At 47.1% G+C, this 24,616-nt stretch overlaps 1 protein-coding gene across 1 annotated transcript in view; it reads right to left on the bottom strand.

Annotated features, from left to right (window-relative positions):
- Positions 1 to 268: 268 nt before the first annotated feature.
- The window catches only part of PLCB2 (phospholipase C beta 2), a 40,411-nt gene continuing 16,063 nt past the window's right edge, over positions 269 to 24,616 (bottom strand). The window contains 28 exon segments of the mRNA XM_029085984.1: positions 269 to 541; positions 1,035 to 1,121; positions 1,338 to 1,395; positions 2,375 to 2,470; positions 4,655 to 4,731; positions 5,603 to 5,771; positions 5,990 to 6,200; positions 6,907 to 6,960; positions 7,395 to 7,497; positions 7,595 to 7,680; positions 8,665 to 8,769; positions 9,036 to 9,135; positions 10,191 to 10,355; positions 10,820 to 10,974; positions 11,970 to 12,094; positions 12,513 to 12,597; positions 13,422 to 13,518; positions 14,190 to 14,287; positions 15,109 to 15,280; positions 16,683 to 16,767; positions 17,139 to 17,221; positions 19,199 to 19,356; positions 19,669 to 19,815; positions 20,013 to 20,179; positions 20,857 to 20,957; positions 21,079 to 21,154; positions 23,702 to 23,755; positions 24,389 to 24,468. Of these exon segments, the coding sequence (XP_028941817.1) occupies positions 269 to 541; positions 1,035 to 1,121; positions 1,338 to 1,395; positions 2,375 to 2,470; positions 4,655 to 4,731; positions 5,603 to 5,771; positions 5,990 to 6,200; positions 6,907 to 6,960; positions 7,395 to 7,497; positions 7,595 to 7,680; positions 8,665 to 8,769; positions 9,036 to 9,135; positions 10,191 to 10,355; positions 10,820 to 10,974; positions 11,970 to 12,094; positions 12,513 to 12,597; positions 13,422 to 13,518; positions 14,190 to 14,287; positions 15,109 to 15,280; positions 16,683 to 16,767; positions 17,139 to 17,221; positions 19,199 to 19,356; positions 19,669 to 19,815; positions 20,013 to 20,179; positions 20,857 to 20,957; positions 21,079 to 21,154; positions 23,702 to 23,755; positions 24,389 to 24,468 (3,267 nt within the window).

Raw genomic sequence — 24,616 nt, 5'->3', positions numbered from 1 at the left:
TGAATGCAGATGCTGTGAATGCCAATAACCAGTGTGTCTTCACGCCGCTTAAATACCTCAGTGCCCAGGCTGAGACAGAGTGAAGCACGCTGAAGGGTCATCTCTTCAGGCTGCTTCCAATATCTAGGTTACTACAGCAGGAAATTCCTGCAGGATTTCAAGAGTTCCCCAGAGTGGAAAGGGATAGGAGTAGGTTGTCAGGTTGGTCTTTTAACTTCACCATGTACCTCCATAAACTTCCTTGAAGTGCAACAGTAAGGGAAGTGTCTCAAAATCTGCTTTCTTCAATCTCAACCTCTGTTTCCGCTCCTGGGGGTGCAGGTGTGGCTATTGTGAGTCTTGACACCTCTGCCACTGGCATCTGTTCTTCCAGTTGTTCTGTAGAGCCTTGTTCTCCCTCAGGAATGCTCTGAACTGCTTCCTTCTGAGTCTCTGGCTCTCCAGCAAAGCCTGCTTTTACATAGTTCTTCACCATCTCCTGCACTTCCATATTCAGATTTTTCAGTTTCTCCTCATACTCTGCCAGTGCTTCCTGCTGGAGCTGCAAACAGAGACCTCGGATCATTCTCCAAACACTGAAGCTAAGGAGACATCAGGCTCATTTACATGATTCTGATTTGCACCAGTTTGATGAACTGAGATTACACGTTGACTGCACATCCCCCCTGAAAGAACATCAATGTGTTGTGTGTGTTTTTAGAGTTTGAGGAGCTCAAGGATGAGACTCATCTCTTCTAAAGAGGCAGTTCTATCACACTTCAAATTTAGGGGGTTTTGTAGGGTTAGAGGAAGGCTGGTGCTGGCACAGGGAGTGTAGGAGTGCAGCACCTCTGACTTAGATCTGTGTAGGCTCCTGCAGAACCACTTTCCAAGTCATTCATTTTCTCGGTGTATGAGCAGTGGGTGGCTGCAGTGTGTGTGTGGAGGATGAGTGGAGCATTAATTAAAGAATGCACAAGGAAGACTCATCACCTCTAGTATTTTGGATTTGCTGTACCAACAGCATTGACTATGAGCATCACCTTTGCCTTTACCTGGCTTTCTTTCTCCTTGATTATTCTCAGATTATCCGCCTGCTTCTCTTCCAGTTTCTGCTGGTACCTGGCTGTCCTTTCTGTCACCTTTAAAAGGAACAAATTAAAACAACACTCAAACGTTACGTTTTCATAATCAAACGCTTTAGCCATCCCAAGCTTACAACAGCAAGACCCAGGGTTACAGAGCACGTGCCACAGCATCCCACTCCTTCCCAGTTCTGAACCATTTCTGCTGGCTCCAAGTTATCGGTGTAGTACCCAAGCCCCTGAATGCCAGTGCCTCCAGGCAGGAGAACTTACCCGCTGGATTGTTTGCACCACTTCCTGAATGTGAGAGTTGTTAATTTCTTTCTTCAACCTTTAAAGAAAGGAAATGTATAAAAAAAACCCCTGTAATCCATCTGTTATCTTTATATAAACTTGTTTATCAATAGGGATAAAGTGCCACACAGCTCCTGCCCACACAGAAAGGCAGGTGTGTTACATTCTCAGGGTGTCCTCCCACACTGAGAGGTTGCTGTAATTTTAGGAAAGGCAAATAAAACCCCATTCTAATTTGACTGAGACATAAGCCAAATAATTGGATGCAAAACTCTTTTCAGCTTAACAGACAGGAAAAGGGCCTTGCTATGAGCTGGAAGCAAAGGACGTAGTGTCCCCTCTTCTGTACCCTTGAACATGTGAAGCTCTTACAGCTGATTCGAATTGTGCAGTACGGGAATACGCGGGCTCAAGACCAGAGTACTAGTTGTATAACAACGAACAGGACGGAAAGCTGCAGCCATTATACACCCAAACAACCTCCTGCAGAAACTGATGGCAAACAGATTCTAGAGAGGTTGGAGAAGACCTGCCTTTGATTCCAGGGGGAGATAAACACCCACCAAGGCTGGAGGGTAGGCAGGAAGCATTCAGCAGTGCTCTCAGCTTTCAGCTGAAGTGACTGGAAGATGCGTTGTCACGTCAGCAAGAAGCTTTCATGTCACATAAGAGAGCCAAAGCGAGGGGTGCATGGGAGTTGTCTTCAAGGTACAACTTCTCCATCTGTGATACCCTCCCCCTGCATTTCCACATGAGCTCCTACTCCCTGTGGCAGGGCAGGGGGCATTTCTAAGGCACTCACTCCTCTCTGGCTATTCAGAAGTCCGGTAAGTGAAACCGATCGTGCCGACTGCCTTAGACAAAAAAAACAAAGCCCTGCAGCTCTGCCACTGCCTCTGCAGCTGCTTTAAAAAGGTCCCTCATGGAGACAGTATGTGGTGTAGCCCTGATCCCTGCCTGGAGCAGGACAGGTCACGTTCTGCACAGACAAAGCCCAGTAACATCCACCCCAGTACCTCTCCTGAGCAGCCTTGTCACTAGTGTTCCTCATCATGGTTTGGATTCGCTCCACTCGCTTTGCCTCCATCTTCTTCTTAATGTCTTTAATATTGCTGTGGAGAGAAAAGACTGTTGTGAGGGACAGGACTGATTACAAACCCCACAGACTGAAGCAGCTCTCTACATTTGCTCTCTGGAGTACTCTACTGTCCAGAGAAGTGAAGTTGGAGTGATTGTGCAGCAGAAAGCCCTGAGTCTTAAGAGTATTTTAAGTTCTGTAACTTATTTTCAAAGGGATTCATAACAAAGGGACAGGAGAAAACACATGTTACATAATTAGGTTGTATTATTTACCTACACTGGGTTCCTCTCAAGCAGCAGGAGACTTGCTGACAGTACTTACACTGCTAAATTAAAAGAAAAAAGAAAAAACAAAAGGAAGGAACTACATGGCTGTATAGCAGTTAAAAAGAAGACCTGAAGCAAGCAGAAAGGCACATAAACTAAGGGATGTGACTTGCAAAGCAGAAACCATAAGCAGTTAAAAGGCATTTGATCAACCAGTAGGAAAGCTGAAGAGAACAAAACCCAGAAAAACCTCAGGGGAAAAACCCTGACTCAGGCAAGCGTGGCCACCAACAACGCCAACTGCGGCCAGAGGACGTGACAAGGCGGACGGAGGAAGGTGTCAGCGCACAAGAGGCTGCTGACAGCCACCAGGGCCTCAGCCTGGACATCCACATACACAGCAATTGCAACAGGGAGCTGCTAAGGTGGACATAAGAGCAGCCATTGACCATGGCCCATGGGTCTGGTGTCCCACCTCCACCAGTGGAAGGAGCATTTGCCAAAGGGAAGTGTAAGAAAGAGAACAAGTGTAGGGTAATTTTTCCCTCCTCCACCTTCCCAGTTTCCAGTCTGTCCTGCAGCCTCTATGCATTTGTCTCCCATGAATGTCTCATACCTTGGAGTTTAGCTCTACTTTTGGACTTCATAGCTCCTTGCCCTGAGAGGAAAAGAACTTCATTTATATGCCGTGACAGAAGTACTCCCTGAGAACTTCACTGGGTGCCCCACGTCTCATCTCTTACGAGAAACAGTGAGTAATCACTTCCCTATTCTTCTTCTTCATACCATTCATGATTTTACACACTTCTGTCACATCCCCCTCAATCATCTGTTCTCCAAGCTGAGTCCTATTTCATTTCTTTTTCTGCAGAAATTACTCCTCACTGCTGACTATCCTCCACCCCCTTCTTGCTCTTTCACAGCCTGTTGGTCACTGGAAAAGTGGCTGTGCTGTGGAGACAGCTCCAGTGGCATAATGCTGACTTTGGGGCTTTCCCCCCCCCCAGTTCTAAAAATTCTGTTTCCCCCTGGGCCGCTGCGGAGCTGCGAATGACGAGCTGCTCAAGAGCAGTATCCCCAGCACCTGAAGATCCTTCCTTACTGACAGTAGCTCACCCCCACCTACAGTTGAGCTAGGGTTAGTTTTCTCCATTCACATTAGTTTGTAATTATCCATACTGATTTAACTGCCATTTTATTGCCCATTGCTCAAGATCTTTGAATCATTCTGGAGCTCCTCAGAGCCAGCTGGAGATGTGACTGTGCTAAATGACATCATGCTGTTAGCAAACCACTACCTAGCTACTCGACCTGTTTTTCTTAGTCTTGTCTGAATATGTTGAAGAGCTGAGGGGAACAGAGAAGCTGTCTTGATGGACGACACGAAAAGAGGAAGTTTTGCCTGACTCAGTGACTAAGGCTGAGAGAGGATTTAATGGGAAGGAGGAATGAGTGAGGATTTTAGCTTCAGGATGATGCTGTTTCAAGAACAAATGGATGAATGCCTGGCTAGAAGCTGGTGAATTGATTCTGTCAGTTTATTGAAGTACTGGAGCCAGGAGGCTCAATTCACTTAGCAGACTGAGCTGATCAGTCCTGGAAGGGATTATGTGATGTACTGACCACAGCAGAGCGAGATGACAGCCAGTGACCAGCACACTTATTTCCTGTCTTTCTGAATAAGTCAGTCAAGGCTACTTACTGCAGCTGGAACGCGGGGCATCCTGTTTGGTGCCTGTTCTGGAGATCACAAGACAAGAGCTGTCTTCCCACCACTGCCACTGGGTAACTGTGAGACCCTGTATCCCACCTCACCAAAGAAAGAGAAATACTTCTCCTCCCCTGCATTCACTCACTGTCAGTGGTACAGCGCTGTGAGAGCTCACAGAAAATGCTACCCCAGGTAAGAGCTGTATGTTACTACTTTGTTATTCAAATACCAAGTTTACCTTTCTGATGAGTCCTTCAGTGCCTTCAGCTCAGCTGTCTGCTGCTCTCGGGCTAGCTCTATTATCTTGGTAACTTGCTGTTCAAGGGACGAAAACAAGATCAAAACCAAACACACCAAGATGAGACACAGCACACCATCCGGATCTAATTACCACCAGATTCAGCTTTGCCTCTCCCTGCACTGAATTCCAGCAGCCAGCTAATCCATGAGGCTTTGCAGAAAGCCGTGCACCACAGCGTTTGCTTAAGGTGGGGGGTCTGAGGGTGTGGGAAACATGGATGAACTTCCAGGACTCACTGGTGACACCCTACGTGGACACTGACTTCTACTAAGTCAAACAACAAACAGCAAAGCACTTCCCAGATTTCAAGAGGAATGAAATCCAGCCCTGGTCCCAAGAGTCCTCTCTCTTTCATTTTTCCAGCCCAGATGTGGCAGTGGCTGCTCTGTTCCCACACATCATCTGTCCTGGCTGACTGACAGCAGTGAGCGCGGCTGCCCCTGCGACGTGTCTGTAATGCTGATGGTTGGCACTGGTGAGCCTGGAGAGCTTCCACACACCTGTGTGTCCCCCAGCTCTGACCGTACAGCCAGCCTCATGTACCTGGGGCTCCCAGAGAGCTGGCACCTGGCAGCCAGTAAATGCCACGTTAACCCCACGGTAAGTTTTCAGAAGAGTGTAAGCAGATGGAGCCTCATGTGCTCCAGGGCAGTACTTCGCAATTTTTTTCAAATTGTAGACCTATAAAAATGTTTCTGCTGGATTTTTATAGCTTCAAACAAATAAGCATCACTGTCTGCATTCCCAGTTATCTTGCATGGACCTGACAATTGCTCTCAGGGGTGTTTTCTGCCCTGTGGCATTTCCAAGCTCACAGTTTAGTGAAGAACTTGGTTTTTCAGGCTGTCTTTGCAGGGGCTCTCTAGTGACACTTGCAGTCCTTACCTCTGTGGCGTGCTGCTCTTTCTTTCTTCGAATCCCATCATGGTGTTCCTCCCCAAGGTGGATGAGGTCCAGCTCCAGCCTCTCTCTCAGTTCCAAAACTCGGCTATCAATCCTTTCTGCAATTTCTACAGGATTTGTCCATGTACCAACATCACCTGTTGTCAAACTCCTGCAGAACAGATACAGCAGCTCTGCTGCTTCTAGAGATGCTGATACAATCCTGACCTTCCTACCCACCCCTCAGTGGGAACATCTGACACTCCACAAACCCAGGGAGATGTGGGTGCCCACACTGCTCCATGCTTCCTTCAGAGAAGGGGAGCCCATGTGTCTCTTGGGGAGGTGACCCACAGGCCAGGCCCTGCTGAGATCCCATGCTGTATTTACCTCTTTTTCTGGGTTTTCCGAGTGTGCATCATCCTTTTCTTGCTTCCACAGGAGAGAGGCTCTGAAAAGAGCACTGAATATTTCTGCAGCAGCTCCTCCCTCCGTTTACTTCCTTTCCGCTCCAGCTCCCTCAGTTCCTTCTCCTGCTTCTTCAGCAGCTTCAGGAAGACCTTCATTTGCTGCAGCTCTGTGAGGCTGGCTGTCTGAGGCTCTAAAATACAAAACAGAGAACCTGCTGTGATGCCTTTTAGGGTCAGACAGGTTTGGGTTTTTTTAGCACTGCCTTCATTCAGCTTTTCCTCCCTCTTTTCAGCATTACATGCAGCTCTGTTCACCAGCTGGTGGATGCCTGGCATGGGGATGGCCAGGAGAACTGCTGCCTGGTGGTACTGGCCAGAGGAACACACTGGTGGTGATGTGCCACTGTCTGTCTTTGCCTTGCAGACTTTTCCACAATTCTCAGTATCCCACAGACAGCACACTGGTTAAGCTGGCAGCTCTAATTGTAAGGGAAAAGTTTTGTTACTTCATCACTGATTGTTCTGCAGAACTGAGTTACAGTGACAGGTGCTTTCATCCCTTCCAGTCCCAATGCCTGGCATTTCTTAGGTTGTGAGGAATAAATGAAAAGGCTTTTAAGGCAAAAATGAGAGGGGAAGGATGCCCGTGAACTGCTGGAGAACTTGTTATCTGGCAGTAGCAAGTCAGTCAGATGTGGTTATCTATGGCAGAAAGGCCACAGGAGTTATCTTCTCAGGGGAAGTAACTTTTTTTGGCTTGGGATGTGTAAAAATGAACAGAACTGGTGGGTGTGTCTGTGACACAGTGCTGTGCTGTGCAGGGTCAGCTCCTTCGAAAAGGCTGGCATTGAGGAAACCCAAGGGTGCAGCCCACGTGGACAGCACAAGAGGAGTTACCTGCCATCTGCGTCACTTCTATCACATTTTCGTCCTTGGTAAAGGCCGCTGCTCCTGAAATCACAAAAGATGTTCCTGTTGATGTTCCATCTTGGATCCTCAGGTTGAAAACAGACAGTGGAGAGCTCATCAAGAACATAGGCCATGTGAAGGATATTGGTGTGAATACAAATTAAGCTGCTGAGATGCAGAAGTGATTGGGAACAGGATTCTTTGCCTTGCCAGAGGAAAAGGGCATTTGCTTTCTATCAGCTGAATATTGCTAGTGAGGACTGGGCACATGGAAGCTGCTTTGATTAGGTGAGAAGGGTGTTCTGGTCTGAAATTTGTGAAACTGATTGTTTTGATACCAGCATATTTAAAAGGATGCTAATCATGTTCATACAGTTAATAAGGAAGATCTGCATCCTCCAGCACTGTCTCTTTCAGCCTGTGAGTGTACAAGCTTCCCCTTCTGCTCTTGGCTGACCCCACCTCCCCAGCTTTACCTGCAGGCCCATTGGAAAAAGGAGTGCTGAATTTCCTCGTGGAGTCTGGTAGCCCGTTAGTTTCAGCAGTTCTTTCAGGGAAGTTCTTCTCTGTGCCAAACCTCTAAAACAAAGATCAGAAGTAAATCAAAGCTCTATTATTTCAGGCTGAATCTATGCAACATGTTTTAGAGACAATGACAGAACTTGGAAAAACTTACCTCCACCGAGCCATCTTTTAGCTTAACTGACCTCTTGTCTTGCAGACTGAAGAACTTAATGGGGTTGGAGAGAGCAATGGTCAGATCTAGAAACAAAGAGGAGGTCTTTGCTCAGATTATCAAGTAACTCATTGTACTCTGATTTTCCCTGCCCCTGGTTTCCTTTTGGCCTAGGACAGGAAATTGTGGAGAAGGGATATTTCATATTCTCTATTTCTAACAAGCTTCCCTGAGAGCACAAAGGGAGGGAACTGTCTTCACCTCAGTCCTGTTTTGAGGTGAGGGCTCACAACTGATGTTAGGGCAGCTCCATGAAGCTGAAAAGAATGCACTGCTCCCAGAATCCAAAGCCAGGCTAAGACTTTCCTAACCTGCACAGCACCCTGCTCCAATTCCACTCCAATGCTGTATAAACCTGGTCTTTTTTTTTATGAATATGCATTAAAACCATCAATTTAACAGATTTCCCCCATGAATAAGGTTCATTTGTATGAACACTGGGGAAGAGTAAACATGAGAAGCATTCACAAGAACTTCTGTGGCTGATGCTGTTGCATTCTGCATGGTTTTGTTCACAACTGTTAGAAGTTTTGCTGCTAGTACTTCCAGTGGGGCTTCTTTCCTGATTCATCTCTGCCCATCCCCTTTCTGAAGGAAGATCGCTGTGTCTCAGTACCAGCAAGAACCTCCCTCTCTTCAAACAGGGAAGCAGAACATTCCCGTGCTCCCTAAAGCCCTCTTCACGTCAGTTCCTGAGAGTGATCACCTCTTCACTCAAGGAAATTCCCCCTGCCTCTGATCAGAAGCCACGAAAAGACCATTCCAGACCAGAGACCGAGTACATCGGCACCTTGGCCCGCACTGGGGACCAGTCACAGGTACAGTGCCAGCATCCACTCTCTTCTGGTGAGAGCAGGGGTGTGATGGGACGCTGGCATGTGCTCAGGTCCCAGCCTGACAAGGAATTACATGTGCAGCAGGAAAGCACCCCCCAGGCTGGAAAAATGCTTCTGGACCACAGTGTGGACAAATCCAGAGCACCCCACCACGTGCACTCTAACGTGTACTACCTGCCCAAGCATCAGGAACGTAGTCCTTGATCTCCAGGTACACAAAGAGAGAAGGCATGGTGAGCGGCATGTTACTTTCACTGCGGAGACAAATGTGGTGATAGCCTGAAAACAGAGAGCAGAAGAGGTGAGCTGACAGAATCTTGTCCCTTCTTGTCTGTCAAAGGAAAACAAAGCTGCTTTTCACAGGAGGGCAGGACAAATATATGATGGAATCAAGCCAAGGCCATCACAGGATGAACCTGAAGGCTCCACTGCCTACAAGAATAGAGATTAAGTAGCAAAATACACAGATGTTCATATCTTCTTTACAGCTTCCAATGGATAGGCCTCAAGGGCACAAAAACTGAAGGAATTTCCACAAAATTTACCTGAGTGCACTGCAATAATGGGAATGACACGATGCCCAATGAACTTCCCTCCTTCCTCCCAAGCCACGATTTTCAGAGACGCCAACTCGGGCATCATGATCTAAGGAAAAAACACAGTAAAGCACCAATGTCCTCCCCTCTGACTCCTCACAGCAGAACTTTACTGGCTCCTCCTTCCCCAGAACAATGCCATCTCTCCAAGAAGTCGCTGCCTATTTCTGCATCTTGTAACTTAAGACGACAGCTTATCACAGACATAATTAAATTCACAGAAACTCCACAGAACAAAGGCTTCTCAGAGGAGAGACTGCCCAGGATCACAGGGGGACAGTTCACCTGAAGAAAAAAATGTGGCATCAAACCCTCCAAACCACAGCTTCCATCAAGCGATTCACCAGGGAAGGGAGTGAAGGATAATCTAGCAAGCATGCTCACTCTGCCATAAGGGCTCTTGCCTCCCTCTTCCTCCCTTTTCTTCAGCCATAAAATTAATTAAAATTATTCTGCCAGAACTGAAGCCTGAAAAGTGTTCTCTGAAATGAGGATAGTATCTCTGTACCACAGCCCAAGTGGGCTGAAAATATCTGCTATTTCAGTGCGCCTGACAGAGCTGAACTGTGCAGCATGAGTTTGGCCTTTGGACCTTACTGCAGAAGGGCCAAACGCTACTGTCACCTTTGACTTAACTTCCCCGTACCCTGTAGCTGGATCAGTGACCACCAAATTCTCGTGGACAAACAGGGCAGCTTTCTGTATCCTGGCACAACTGCAAACCTCCCACTGGTCCCATTACCTCTCCAGTTTGTTTCTCATTTACAGTTTAACCACAGACATTCAGTTCCTTTCTGCTTCCTGGTGCCTGAAGTTTCGAGGTTGATTAGTCACTTCAGTCTGAAGTGCATCACAAAAGGGAGATTTTTGTCTCCCTGTTATTCCCAGAAACGTTCCCAGCTACCCCTTGTCTGTTTAGGGAAATATTGATGGAGACTTGTTTTGGATACTGTTGTTTGGATATTATCTGGGAGCACAACACATAACACCTTGTGTGTCTAACGCCATGACCGAGATCTCCAGAAGGGATTCCCTTCTGTGCAGTGTTGTGGCCAACACAACCTTTAAGGATTCTCTGTCTAAATTATTGCCAAATGTTGTTACCTTTTCAAAAACAAAAGCCTCCTCTTTCCACACAGGGTTAATGGAATTGGCAGTGGAGGTCAGTTTGGTTCTGTATTTGCGTTTTGTGTCCCTGGGCAACCCAAACAGCTCTACTTCCACGTATGTCTTCACGCTGCGGTCTGAGAGGAACTGACCAGAGAGTATCTATGAACAAGCAGAAACCTAATTAGCAACTGCTGAAAAGAATAAACCACAAGAACCCACCCACACCGTCACCCCAAAGGCACTCTCCCACCCCAAAACATCTTTTCTGCTGCAGCTTCCAATCCACAATAGGCTTTTCTTCTACCTCCACCCATGGTTCTTGCTTTAGCACTTCCTCCAACCTCCTCCCTCCCCATCAGCACTGCCTTGGCTTCTTCTGTGTGGCAGATGCTAATTTTCCATTTTCATGCAATTATGATTAATTTAAAGTAGTGAAAAGACTGGGAGTTGCCATGGTAACACTCTCCCACAAGGACTCTCCGGGTTCATTTACCACCAAGAACCCTACTGGGTAATAAATAGCGGGGACAGAGATGCCAGTTATGTACGTGGTGCCAGGATCTGGCTGTCAGGGGAGGAGCAGCCCCATGGTTGGTACTTGCCGTGACAGACAGGGTACTTGCCGTGACAGACAGGGTACTCGCCACCACCACGTCAATACGGTCCACAGAGAAGGGGTCAAACTGCTTGTCTGGACGCCGCATGAATTCATGCTTGAGGAGATAGCCACACTGGCCATTGAACTCAAACAGAGCCATGTTCTGCTGCATGGGGACATCTGAGATAGAGGAACATGGTCAGAAAAATCTCTGTGGGACCTCATCAGGTGGCTTGAGCGCTACGAGTGAGCTGAAAGATGCTGTACTTTTACAGCCCCTGCTAGCCAAAGGCTCACAAAGCCATTTCAAAAACTAATTAAGCCTCTCAGTGCCCTACAGGGAAAAATATTACAGCAGCTGTTGTGAGAAAGGTAAGTGGCTTGCTTATGACTGCACCATAAGTCAGGGGCAGAACAAAATTAAAACCTACTTTAAGTAGTACCCGCTATTTTTGGGTGTGAAGTAAATAGTTCTCTGAACCCCTCTGCTCCTTCCCCCTTTCATTTTGGGCCTCCTCTCCATCCGTCTTCTCCTCTGCCACTTCTCTTGTGGTTTCCACCCCTGTGTTCAATATATCCTCTTCATAACCAACCTCTCCTCCCTTTTAAAGTCACTTCTTTCTTTCTCCTACTGATGCTCCAGCCAGTCTCCTGTACTCTCTATACATAAGACACTCTGAGGAAGGAAGAGGGGTAAAGAACAGCTTTCTCTGGAGGCTTTTCTTCCCTTCTCATGCTGCGTGTGCAGCAAGGACAGGCCCTTCTTCCCTGTTCAGGTCAAAACACTGGAAATAATAGCACAGCCAGGCCAGTCCTGTAGCCAGATGGAGCTCTGCCTGCTGCCGCGCAGAAGAGGAAGCGGGAGCTTCTGATGCATCCGTGCACATTATTTAATCTGACATCACATCACAGAACAGCCAGAGATGGTGCCCACACACTGGATGACAGCAAGTCCATACACGTGCGGAGGCACAAGGGTGCAGGAGCGGCACCGCGGACACCGTGTGCCAGGACTGTGCTTTTGGTCAGTGGGAGACGGAGTCAAAGGACACCCCCACTTCTGGAGAAGGCACACAGAGTAAATGCCTTCAGGGAGACAGCAGCAAGGGAAGAGACAGTGAACACCAACACACAGCCTCAACCACTCAGAAGCTGGAGGACAACGTGACACTCACCCATGGTCTGGAAGTTGAGTGCCACCATCTGACAGCCGACGTTCCAGAAGGTCTGGGGCATGTAATTAGAGGAGTCCATCCGGGTGCCTTTGGGGTAAATCCGGCTCATCTGTCGCTTGTTGTATCTACAGTTGCTCTATTGGAAACAAGTCTGGAGCACTCCTGGTGCACCCTGGGGCTAACTTACGTATTCACCTTATGGAAATTATTGAAACTCTGCTACCAAATGCTCAGAACCTTCCAGACGAGAAGTGAAAGAGGCCCTGGCAACAACAAGGTCCTTTCCCATACTCCTTCCACTTAAGGACAAGCATCTGGCAGCCTTGGTGCTCACTACAGCAGGATGCATCCTGTCAAGAATCTCTGTGAACAGCCCCCAAGCCACCCTGGAAGACCACCTGCACAATTTGTATCTCTGATGAAGAGTCTAGCAGGTCCTGAAACCAGAAGCCAGCTGGATATGCCTCAGCCTTACCCATGCTCAGATGAGCTCTCATACCCCAGACAACGAACTAGAGCAGACAGAGGTTGCCAAAAGGATACTCTACAAACTGCACAGGGAACTTGGTGAGTAGATCGTAAGCCTTCAGCTCCGTGAAGGAAGAGATGACGTAACTCCGGTTCTTCTCTAGAAGCAGGAGATAAGAAGCACTGAGAAGAAAGCCGTGCCCAGCCCCCATCCTGTGTGTGGGGACTGATGGACTGAAGAACAACAACTTCATAAAAGGTGATTTCTGTTTACCAGGGAGACAATGGCTGTGCCCTACAGACAGGACTGGCTCCCAAAGCTTAGATGGCAATAATTTTGCCCATCTCTTCCTGGATTTCAGTGACATTTAGAGAATAGCTCCCGCCTGGACTTTTAGTTCCAAGTAAATCCAAATATTCAAAGTCTTGCACAAAGTTCTTTATTTTGTCAAGTTTCCTCTTCTTCCCTCTCCTCTTTTTTTCTTTTTCTTTTCTTTCTTTCCATCAATCAAAGCAGCTCACTCAAAGCTGGACCCAAATGTGGGAACTGCTTAGAGGAACCTGTTGTGTATAAACAAACTGGGTGCATTTTCAGTGTTTCAGATGTTTCTCTGCCCAACCGCCACAGAAGAGGAAGGCCAGTCACATACACTGAGAAAAGCCGGGCTCAACCCCGCCCTCAGAGGCGGCAAAGGAAGCCCACAGAGATGTCAGTGGCCTCTAGGCTGTTTCTTTTCGTCCTCACTTGTATAACTGGGAGCAGAATCTGACATCTCCCCATCTTCTCCTTACCAATTCCTTGCTACAGGGAGGAGGGCAGAAGGGACCATGTTTGTGACCATGTGCATGTTGTGGGGAGAGAGAGAACACACCAGAAAATGGGTGAAAGCAAGTCACAAAGGTGGAGGACAGCAACATCTGAAAGCACTACTCTCCTGGCTGAAAGGAAACACTTGGGATCCTGAAGGACAGAGTTTAACTTACGGGCAGAGACTTCAAAGGAGTCAAATTTGATAGGCTGTATGTAATTAACTAGGCTGGACATCTCCTCATACGCTGTCACTTCCAAACCAGCAGTGCCCTGAGCAGGAAACAAAATCCAAGAGAAGACAGATGAAGAGACCTTTCCTAGAGATGAAACAAAACACACCTGGGCTTCACAATCGAAGAACTCAGAGCACAGCAGTTTCTTTGGCTTCCTTTAGCTTGGAAAAAACTGCAACTGAGGCATATGGAGAGATATCAGTCAGTATGGAAGAAGCCCTGGACTTCTTTAAGCTCTCAAAGCACAGAGTCTGGGACAAACCAGGGACATTGTTTTCCCTCCTCTCTGAGTGTTATGAGGGAGATAGAAATGGAATTTTTTTTAATATTTTTTTTTAATCCAAGGGAACACTGATCTCCTCCTTCAGCAGCAGCACTTCATCTTCCAGTAAGAACTTTTATCAGACCAAGGCTCAGCCTCTCCAAACACCCTGAAGGCAGACAGTTATGTCCAAATCATGCAGAGTATCAAAGGCAGAGTCAGAAATAATTACTTTTCTGCTATATTCTCTACACTTGCAACATCATTTCTCTTATTCAGCTTCCCCTGCAAAAGTCGTGCTGCATGAGGGAAGGAAAGGCCCCGATGGGTCATAGCACAGTTCATGTCCCTCTGCATTTTGGGTTCATCTCTATTCCATATGGTGAGGCCCCAGAGAAAACTGGAGGCCAGAAAAAAAATCAGAAAAGGAACAACAGTGGCAGTACCTCATCTGACTGCATCTTTTTAATTTCCTCTTCATCCAGGTTTCCAAGATGTTCATCCTCTTCCTCTGGTTCCTCTTCAGCCACATCACCTGCCCAGACTAAGCACACACAGCCCACATCAGCAGCACATATCAGGAGCACACTGAGACAAGACACTGCAGATTGCTAGTGCTGGAGAGCTCTGCAAAACCTCACCATCAAGTCATGCAGGAACAGTACACGGAAGAATCACACAACTTTATTAGCCAAAGCCAAATATGAACTGCCACACTCAAGAGACCAAATCATTCCTCCTGCAGGCTTCTCTCACGCCACAAAACTGACAAACACTCTGCTGTTTTCCCCACCAATGAATGCCCATTTCTAGGTGCTCTGTAGTGGCGCTCACCTTGTTGTCATAGGACTTCATGTGCTCCCACCATGACAGGGACTGAAAATTCACTTGTTCTACCACAAGTTCCCTGAGCCCAAGAGGGTGAGCCTTGAGACCAGAGGAAGGGGGGAGAGTGGGGCTGAAGGTTCTATAAACCTACAAGAACCTCATGGTGAAGAAAGAGGCCACAGTGAATTTGTGGCTATCAGAGAGCTGCAAGCAGTAAAAAATTACCCACCCTTCCATCAAAGCAGTAGCCAGTGTGTACCGGGGGATTACCAACTCAAGCAGCCATACGTCTCCGAGTAGGCAGAAGAGCTGACTGAGCGCAGGGCGTAAGTTGATTGTCCCTTTTGGTTGGGATAATGTGTTTAAAAATATTCTGAAGATTTAAACTCTCTTCAAAGCTTATGCTGCTTCTAGAGATAACTGAATTAATGACAGGTATTGGCTTGCCTCAAGCTAGTATTGGGGGATTTGGAAGGTCTCCAGTGGGCCAGACTTGCTCATCTAGCTATACTGGTCCCATTTTCCCTTCAGACATACCGGTATCTTCAGCATCCATTGGCACTGGCTGCTCGATGATTTCTGGTTCCACATTCCTCCCCTTCTTCAGAGAGTTCTGCCTCTTCCCAGATACAGATTGCTTCTTTTTGTTCTTAATCAAGATTTTCCCTAAGAGATCCTTAGGACTTGGCAAAGGAACTCCTGGCTTCAGCTGCAACAGATAAACTTCATACTGAATTTTTATCAGAAGACAGAATTCAAACACTCGCCCCTCTGGTCCCTCCCAGTACCACTCCTCTGGCCATTTCTGGTGCATGCACACATCTCCCACTCACTGTATACTTTCATTTCTCCATCTCACAGCATATCCCACTATGACTATGTTATTTTTTTTTCTAAGACTTCACCCTTGGTTTCAGACCAGCATTTTCTACCTCTCAGCCCCTCTCATGGTCTGCTGCATGCACACGCCATGCTGTTCCCAGCCACCCATCCTGCACCACAGCTCAAAAAACACCTACATGGCTGAAGGCACCCACACACCTCTGGCTTTCACATTCCACCTACTTCTCATTATCCCAGAGCTGTGGTCCCAGAGCAGTCAGGCCATGTTTAAAGACTCTGCCTGCAGCAGATTTGAGAGAAAGATCCCAGAGTAGGTGGCTCAAGACAGGGATGTGTGACTCAGACTGTGCTTCTCGACCTACACTCCCTGCACTGATAGCAACGGGCCTACTAATAATTTAGCTAATACCCCAAACTGTTTCTCCTCACACACACCCCATTTCTCCCTATTGCCTTGACAAGGACATGCGTCTGGACAATGGGCAACTGCAGATTTGCTCACTGCTGCTTTCCAGCTCTTCTTTTGATCTCAGTGCTTGAAAGCAGAAGCTCGGGCTCGGTGTCTCAGCTCCCCTCTCACTGTGGATCCCAAGGAACTGCCTCGTGCTTTGCAGAACACAGACACTGCCTGTTGTTTGTAATCAGTGTCTGTTCACAAGGCAGCTGAAGCAGCAGCGTGCATGGGGATCACCACTGATGTCACCGTGTCACAAAAATACGTGTTTGTACAAGTGAACTGATGACCAGGGTCAGGCAGATCGGGAGCTTTACTCAGCTGCTCTGAGCACAAAGCTCTGCACATCACTGACCCGCCTGTCTACACCTGGGAGGGAATATTTCCAGGTTGGTAAGAGGAATCAAGAAGCATTGGTAGGAACAGCCTGAAATGCTACTAAGCCCTTGTTCCTGTTTCTCTCCAAAGCAAGTGCTGGCAGACAGATCTGAAACAGTACCAGGTACAAAAATACACTGACTCATCTTGGTACAACTGGTACAACTTCTGTTACCCAGAGCCCAGTTTCCAAAGTCACTCAAGTCAGAGTGCTGCATGTGAGCAGAGTCAGGCAAGTGCTTAGAAGAGCCTCTGTGAATGAGAAGTCTTCAATCCATTTACTATTTTGCTCCCCCCTGTGAATCAGGCTAATTTATCCACACATTGTCTCCTCTTTCACTGTCCTTGTATCTGTTGTGCCATCTCCTAGCACCAGGAGTGACCAATTTTTTCAGAAAGACCTCTCCACCAGCCTCTTTCCCCAGTTTCCACTTACTGGGTATTTTTCCAGTGGCTCTGTCAGCAGCATATCTCCAAATATGGTTCGGCAGTACTCGGCCATCTTCGCCTGCTGCTTGGGCCTAATAAAGAGAGATCAAGAGGAGTGAAAAGGGAAAAAAATGCCCAAATCCAGAGCTTAGCATGAGCAGCCATCTCAAGATCCATGTACTCTACCCAGAAAACCATCTCCTGCCTTCACTCAGACAGCCACACAGATTTTGAAGTCCCTTCCCAGGCCTATTCCCATTTGTTCATACTCTGCCATCCTGAGCTCAAAGGCTGCACAATGGTGGTCACCCTTACTCTGCAGCTCATGGCTCACCTTTCAGCTCTGACCCCCCTCCAGTTGCTTCAGAGATCTCAACTGGTGTTTCACTTCAGCTCAGGCACTCAATGAAAACCCAACAGCCCCTGCTTGCATACCAATCAGCCCCAATCACCAGATACTCACGAGTCCACGTGGTTCTCAAAGGACAGGATGACAGGGTAGAGAGATGTTTTAAAAGCACTTTCTGCAATGGCCTCAATGGCATCCTAAAGGAGAAGCAGTGGTCAGAGAGAAGAGCAGCACTCCTTACAACAGCCATGCAGCTGACCTCCCACCGAATGGACCCCCAAGTTTCTGATCTCCAAAATTATCATTGTCAGGAGAAAGTAACTAAACTTCTCCTAGTAAGAAGGTGAAAAGTGTCTTCTTTTTTCATAACTACCCAGATTTCCAGCTCTAGAGGATACAACATGCAGTTAAACTCAACAGCTTGCATTAAAAAAATGAAGCTGGAGATGTAAGGATATGAGTTTTTATTTTTCTTACATAGGTCAGTGTATACATAAAGGAATGTGAAAGTGTCTAGCCAGAGAGGCAAGTCACTGCCACATGCACTTAAAATTGGTAGAAAGGCATATGCAGCACCAGATTTATAAATCCTATTTATACTTACCTCTGAACCTGTCCAAATTTCTATCATTTCACCTGGTTATAAAACCCTTCTGTCTAGCAGCAGAGAAAGCTGGCATGTTCAGTAACCAGCAGTGCTGACATTTCAAATGCAAACACCATGGAAACGTTCTCAGCATTAATGATATAAGAAAAAATAATCATATTTTCCCCAAGCCCCTGTTAAACTGCCACAAACTTTCCACCATTTTCTTTTCTGGTGCTGCTATTTGACAGGGTAAAGCAGTGCAATTTGCTCCTTTGCAATTACAGTTCCCTGCTGCCCCCAAAATCCTGGTTCAGCCGTATCTTAGCACTGAGGGAGGCTGCCACAGCTGCTCCTCCATGGCCCACTTGGACTTTCTATCACAGAAACCTGCAAGGTTCAGAGAAGGAGAAGCTACAGAAATAGCTACTAAAAGGTCACAGGCAACGGTAGAAAAGGGAGAGATGTGGAGGGAAACATCTTCACGTTATATAAAACTAAAACCTGGGCACATGCTGCGTTAACAGGTTATAATTTCCTTGAGGTATGGTCACAGGCTTTAGCAGAACTCTGCAATTACAGCAGCTCCAGCTGTCATTACTGCTACTGTCTGCAGTGAACCACTGTGCAAAGAGCAGCAGTGGTGCCACAGGATTTGGGAAATTACTGCCACTGAATATGACAATACCTCTGATCTGAAGGAGTACGGGTTTTTCTCCCCCTACATAAACATTTTAGTAATAGTGAAGTGTGGGAACTGAGGGGAAGATAAGGAATCAGAATAAATAGCTTTAAAAAGAATGTAAAGTGCCTCAGCCTGTCAGCAGCAGTTGTGTAAAGGAGTGCAGAAAAAATAAGTGTGATGCATTGATTTCTACCCTGCAAGCTGTTTGTAACTTCGGTGGTTAAATGCCCTACGTTCCCAAGGGAGAAGGAGGCTTTGCACTGTGCTTCTGAAGCCTGGGAGCTGAATCCTCAGGGAAGCTGTCTGCCCAGCGTGCTGGAGGGCAGCTGCTCCAACGAAAATATTCCACACACTCATGTAATTAGAAAGTAGTTGAAACCTGCTCCTCCAAAGCACCACCACGTGAGGCTGAAAGCCACAGAAACCTGCTGTAGACCAGTTAGAAGATAAACTCATTTTAACATTTGTTTTCTAAAAGCTGTCTTGTTTGTTTCTGTGATGTGCATCTGTCCATAAATCCACCATCCTCCTGCAACTTGCTGTCCATACATCCATCTTGCTACACAGCCCTGTGCGTGCAGGCACATCTACTCAACCATCTCTCCACCGCTTCTACCCGACTGCCCGCATTTCCCTCGTTCATTCATCTTCATCCAGCTAACAACCTCTCTTCTGGGCCTCCTACTCCAAAAACATACACAAACTCCAACCTAGTGCATATTTGTTCATCTTTCATCCTATCTACACATTCATTCACTTGTCATCTTGCCGTCAATCTTTTCCTCTCAAACATCTTTGCCCTCAGCCCACCCATCTGACAGTTCCCTCAGCCAGCCTCCTCAAACAGAGATGAGTCTAAAATCAAGCAGGGGAAAGCACGTATGGAGAAAACTCTTCCCACACCTTGAAGAGGATCTCAGTTGTCATGGTGAACCCGTGAGTGATGATGGGCTCCTCATCCGGGGGACGGCCCTTCCAGCAATCCAGCTCCACGCAGCGGCAGCCAGCCAGCAGCGTCTGGCGATACATTTCAGGAGACGAGATACCAGAAAACTGACCAGCTGGAGGAGAGCAGGAGGGAGGCTCGACATTAGCTACTCACCTGGGACAGTTTCTGCATGAACAGGAGCAGCAGAACTCTGCCATCCTTGAGCACATACCTTGAGGTGTACGTGGCAGACTGACAAGATGTTTTCAGTTACAGGGTGACATTTCTTCTTACACAGCATTTAAGTGCCAAGCCCCTCAGCAGGCGCTACAGCCCCCAGCCCTCCAGACCTCAGGGCAGATCCATCTGCCCGACTGATTGTCAGGATCATTCATCCCGCCCCGGTGGTGGGACCTACGTGCTGGGGTTCTGGAACTGCCCGTACCTGTTAAATATGTGTTGTGTGATGAATTGATGAAGTAGTGTGAGAGCGGCTGGGTCATGTCCTGGTACAGCACCAATTTGTCCAGTGCTATCACGTTGTTCTCAGGGCCACAGAGAAACCAGACCATCCCCTCTGGAGACAACTGCCCTACACGGAAAACAAAGCTGTTAATAGTACCCAAAGAAAATGGTTCTGGCACCTCTTTGCCAGTGCATTTCAACGCAGGGACTTGTGAGACTCAGGCCAACTGCTCCCCTGGGAAAGTCAGGGTAGAAGGTGTGAGATATCCTCTGCTATTTTCATCCTACCTCTGTAGCAAGACTTTGGGGCTGAACAAGACTCACCTCTCTGGATGTTAATCCCACTGGGCTCATACTTCTCTATCAGGCTCTGCACCTGCTCAGGTTTGGCTGGTGGGAAAAGGATGTCATTGAGGCGAGAGTCTCGCTGCTTCTTGTTGATAAACTTTGCCAAGTGCTCTTTGGTCATGTAGGGCTTTGCTTTTAAATGGCTAAGGTGAGAGAATTACAGAGGAGCAGAGGTAAGACCAGTGCATTACCCAGAAAACCTCACAAGAGAGAGACTGGTCCTTCCTCAGGTTAGCAATGGGTGGCCACTTCCCTGGGCCCAGACATTTCTTCCCGTAAATGATGCTTCCCACTGTGGCCTTTCTTCTTCCTAATTCCATCCTGTGAAGAGGTTTTGCTGAAGGAAGCACAAAGCCTATTTTGAGCCCCTGACTTGAACTCTAAAGGGACCTGAATTTCACAGCACACTGAATTGCTTGCCCTGTGAAATCAAGTGTCCATGTAAGAAGTCACAGATTTAGCTATTTGAAAAAAAGGTCAGTGGCTATTTGTGAGGCTCGATGGTTCTCACACTGCACATGGATTGTTTGGGGCCAACCACAAACAGTATCACATGAGCATGATCTAGTGTTGACCTGGAACCCACCCTCCTGATGGTGACAGTTAAGAGTCCCTGCAGCACAGTGAGGTCTCATCCTTTTTACTCAGGCTGTGAGTGAAAGCATTAAGTGCACCAGCACTGTTTTGTGACCTGGGTTCCTGGCCTTCTAAGGCTTGAGAGCAGACAAGCCACACAGTCAAAAGGGAGGAGCAAGGGGATTTTATGCTGTCTTCTGCCACAAGAGATGAAGTTCTTTGCTGTAGCTTGAAAGAAACTTACTGGGAGGTAAAGATCTCATCAATCTCAGGGCGGGGACACAGATTCATGAGGAAGGTTTTATACACGGTTTCAGGGAAGTCCTCTGGGTTGATGGCATCATTCTGAGAATGCAATAAAGACAGGTCAGTATGACAAACCCATGACAGCTTTCACCTCTCCATTAACACCCAGCTCTTTTCTGTGACAATGCACGTAAGTGACTGGAACATCTGGCATCCTTACCTTGCCCTTTGGGAGATGACAAGCACTTAATGCTGCTTCCACTCTCTTCCTGTCTGCAGGAAACATCTGAAAAATACTGAGCAAACAGGGAAAAAAGAAATGACCATCATGTAGCAGGAGTGAAATCAGAAAGCATTTAGGTGGCTGGGAGCTGCTGGACACTCAAAATGCACAGCGAAGGAGACTGATGAGAAGATTGTAAACACCAACCAGAGAAGACAGAGGGTGTTTCTCCAAGGGAGTAACTGACCTACTGAGTCTTACAAACCTGCAGTGGATTTTTTGACTGCAGTCTTAATACAGAAGTTCTATATTTCTGCTCTGGACTCTGCACGAGCCCTGTCACTAAACTGCATCAGCTTACTCTCAAAATCCCTCTTCGCTGTCCTTCCCCTGCCCTTCCTGGAGGTGCTCTCTACGGTAGGAGGCTGCATGCCACAAATTCCCCAGGACACTTTTCCCCACAAGACACTATCCCACGTGGTAGCTGGCAGTAGCAAGGAATACCTTTGTAGTCAAGACAACACTCAAAAAAAGTAAACAAACACTGTACATATTGCTGCTTTGAAAGAAGGCAAAATATTCTGGAACCAAAGGCTTTCCATGAATTCAAGGAACAAGCTCGTTACATGGGCAAAGAAGCTGATATACTACATGATGGAAGCACAAAAGACTGCTGCTGCAGAAACCAAAGCTCAGGTCCAATACAGCAAGCTGGGTACTGGACTGCAGGGCAGGATTTACTCGGTCAAACCTTCAGCTTAAAGCAGCCTCTTTGCTGCGCTATGGAATAGCAGCAACACCCCAACTCTCCTCACTGTCAGAACATCCCAGTCAGCATCAATGAGGTCTCCTCTGCGGATTAAATTTAGATGTCAGCTCTATTAAGCTCTGGGCATCACAGGTGCTCACAGCCAAAACAGGGAACAAGAAGTGCCAGATGTGTTGCCAGGTGGAGTGTTCAGTGGGGGCCGCAGCTTATGCAAACTCTCTGCGTCCCGGTTCCCAAGCTGCCCTTTGCAAGGCAAAAAATGCAGCACCCTCGTTATGATTCAAAAGGGATTTAAATGTCTAAAGAGAAAGGCAGATGCTCAGTGGAATTTTCAGAAGAATTCAGACATGGAGTTTTGAAAGCCTTACATATATCTGCATTGGAGATACTGAATATTTTTATAAAGCTGGCTCTTAATCTGGACTGTTTAATGGTCTAATTCTTTACACAGTAAAGCACTTTTACCACTCTGCAAGAAAGACCAGGGCACTGAAGAGAGGTACAGCCTGTACCAGATATTTTTGCCAGCTTATTTCAGAAGAATAAGCTGCCTTTTTTCTGCAGCAATGGTACATTGCTCGCATTTTAAAGATCAATTCAAAGTCCTCATCCCTAGTGTGTTATTCATTAAAGACCTATACATTTTTAAAAGCCTTTTGATGAATACACAGGTTTCTGACAGAATGAAATTCTGCTGGTTGGTAGTTTAGAAAACAAACACCAAAAAATGTTTATTGTTGAACAACCATCAACCATGCAGGAGCCCATTTAGGCAGCATAGTCTGAGCCTGGAATCGTTACGCGATGTAACACACAGTTGGTAGCACATTTATTACAGGTGATTAGCACTCGCCTCTTGTGATGCCATAATGGAGCATAAACCTAGAAAGAGAGTGGTTCAAAGCTTCCCAGTGAACACCCACACGTGTGCTCCCTGCAGGTCTTTATTCTTAAAATATCATTTATGCACCCAAACGGGAATTCAACGTGGCAGCACAGCCTTTTGTCACTCTAGGAGTCGAGTCAGTATGGAGGAGCCACAGGATCAGCCATGGAGTGGTTTTACTGGGGAAGACACCGAGTGGCACAAAACCAGTTCTAGATCTATGCCATGCAGTGCTGGGGAGAAGTAACAGGCTGGTCTTTGCTTCAGCAACGCAGCCTTGACTTATTCTACTGGCAGCCCTACCCTGATGCACAAAGCCAACCCTGGGGACAGCAAAGTGCCAATCTCCACTGTTCTGTACTTGAACCAGCATTAACATTGACCCAGAGGTCTCTCCTCAAAGGCTATTCCTCCTCCTGCACTTCCAGAGTAAAGACTGAAGGCAGTGGAATTACACCAGGGAGAACATCTGCAGTGTCACACATAAAGACAGGAGACAAGTGAAAGCAATGGCCTGCTTCAGGCTAGCTGGGGAGTCAAGCAAAAAGTCCTCCAAATACAGAACTCCTTATATGAAAGCTAAAATGAGTCCTGCACCTCATCCACCTTTCAACTCAGATGTGCAAAACAATCTGTGATCAGAATTTTACCTCAGTGGATGGTTTTGTTGATTATTTCTTGGCAACAGCCAGGAAGTGAAATCCATGGCTGTTTAAGGCAATTTCTTGCTGTAGATGAAGGCCACAAAAGGTCTCCTTTCCAGACCCAAATTATAGCCCAGGCCCTTCCTTGGGAGGAACCCGGGTGCAGTAGGAGTCCTTCCATGGCCTGAATCCAGAAGGAACGTTCTCTACCTCTTAGGTGCAGAAAGAGCAGGCAGCTAAAGCCATTGGGCAACCATCCTCTTCCCAGCTGCTCTGCTTTAGTCTGACTGAACACACAGTAAGACAAATATCCATACTCACTTCCTGACAGGGATCTTTCCCTCTGCATTAAGCTGCATCTTCAGCTTCACCAGGCTGTGGAAAAAAACAAGATCATGAAAATGTACTCATACAATCTTAGAGGTCCTGCTAAGTAAGGAGAAAGAAAAAATACGCAATTGGGAAAACAACCTAATGGTTAACTGAGAATCATGGTCCTACAGACCGTCAGCTTAACCTCAGACACAACCTGTTCCTGTTTCTTGGGAATGAGAAAGAGGCAAATTATAAGAGCTTAGATATCAGACAGATCCCTCTGAAACCTAAGATATAGATATGAGATAATGGTGTCCCCTATTATTTAGTGTTCCTCAGCAATCTCAGGGTGCCAACCAAACAGCATTACTGAGACAAGAAAAAGAGGCAGCACTTTGTTGGGGTGAGTGCTGTGACCGCGGTGGGAGACACATCTGAGGCTCAGAATTTCAGTCTGTCCAATACCACAGGTGTGTCTGACTGGCTCAAGCACTTCGGTGCCAGTCAGTTGTCACGCAACATATGACCCAACTACCAACCCCCTACCTGTGCCCTGGGGCTCCTGAGCTGACACAGGACTTGTTTTGGAGGCTGCCAAAGGACCTGGATGCTAAGAAGCCTTTTCTTTCTAGTGCAGACAGAAAGGGCAGCACCTGAATGTTTCAGAGAAGGTTTGTGTCAGAAGTCACTTACATTTTCTCTAGAAAGGTGTACCGAGAAGCATTGTACGTGAGGGGATTCCGAACAATGGCCATGATATCCTCAGCCCAGCTCTGGGAACAGACACACACAAGACAGAGGCAGGTGGACATTATGGAACTGTACCAACTACACAGCAAACATGAAAAGGGCATGGAACCATGGAATGATTTTGGTTGGAAGGGACCTTAAAGCTCATCCAGTCCCAACCCCCCTGCCAGC

The sequence above is a fragment of the Antrostomus carolinensis genome, unplaced genomic scaffold (assembly GCF_000700745.2).
Source record: "Antrostomus carolinensis isolate BGI_N321 unplaced genomic scaffold, ASM70074v2 scaffold8997, whole genome shotgun sequence".
Classification (NCBI taxonomy): Eukaryota; Metazoa; Chordata; class Aves; order Caprimulgiformes; family Caprimulgidae; genus Antrostomus; species Antrostomus carolinensis.
This window is presented reverse-complemented; position numbering and strand designations above follow the sequence as displayed.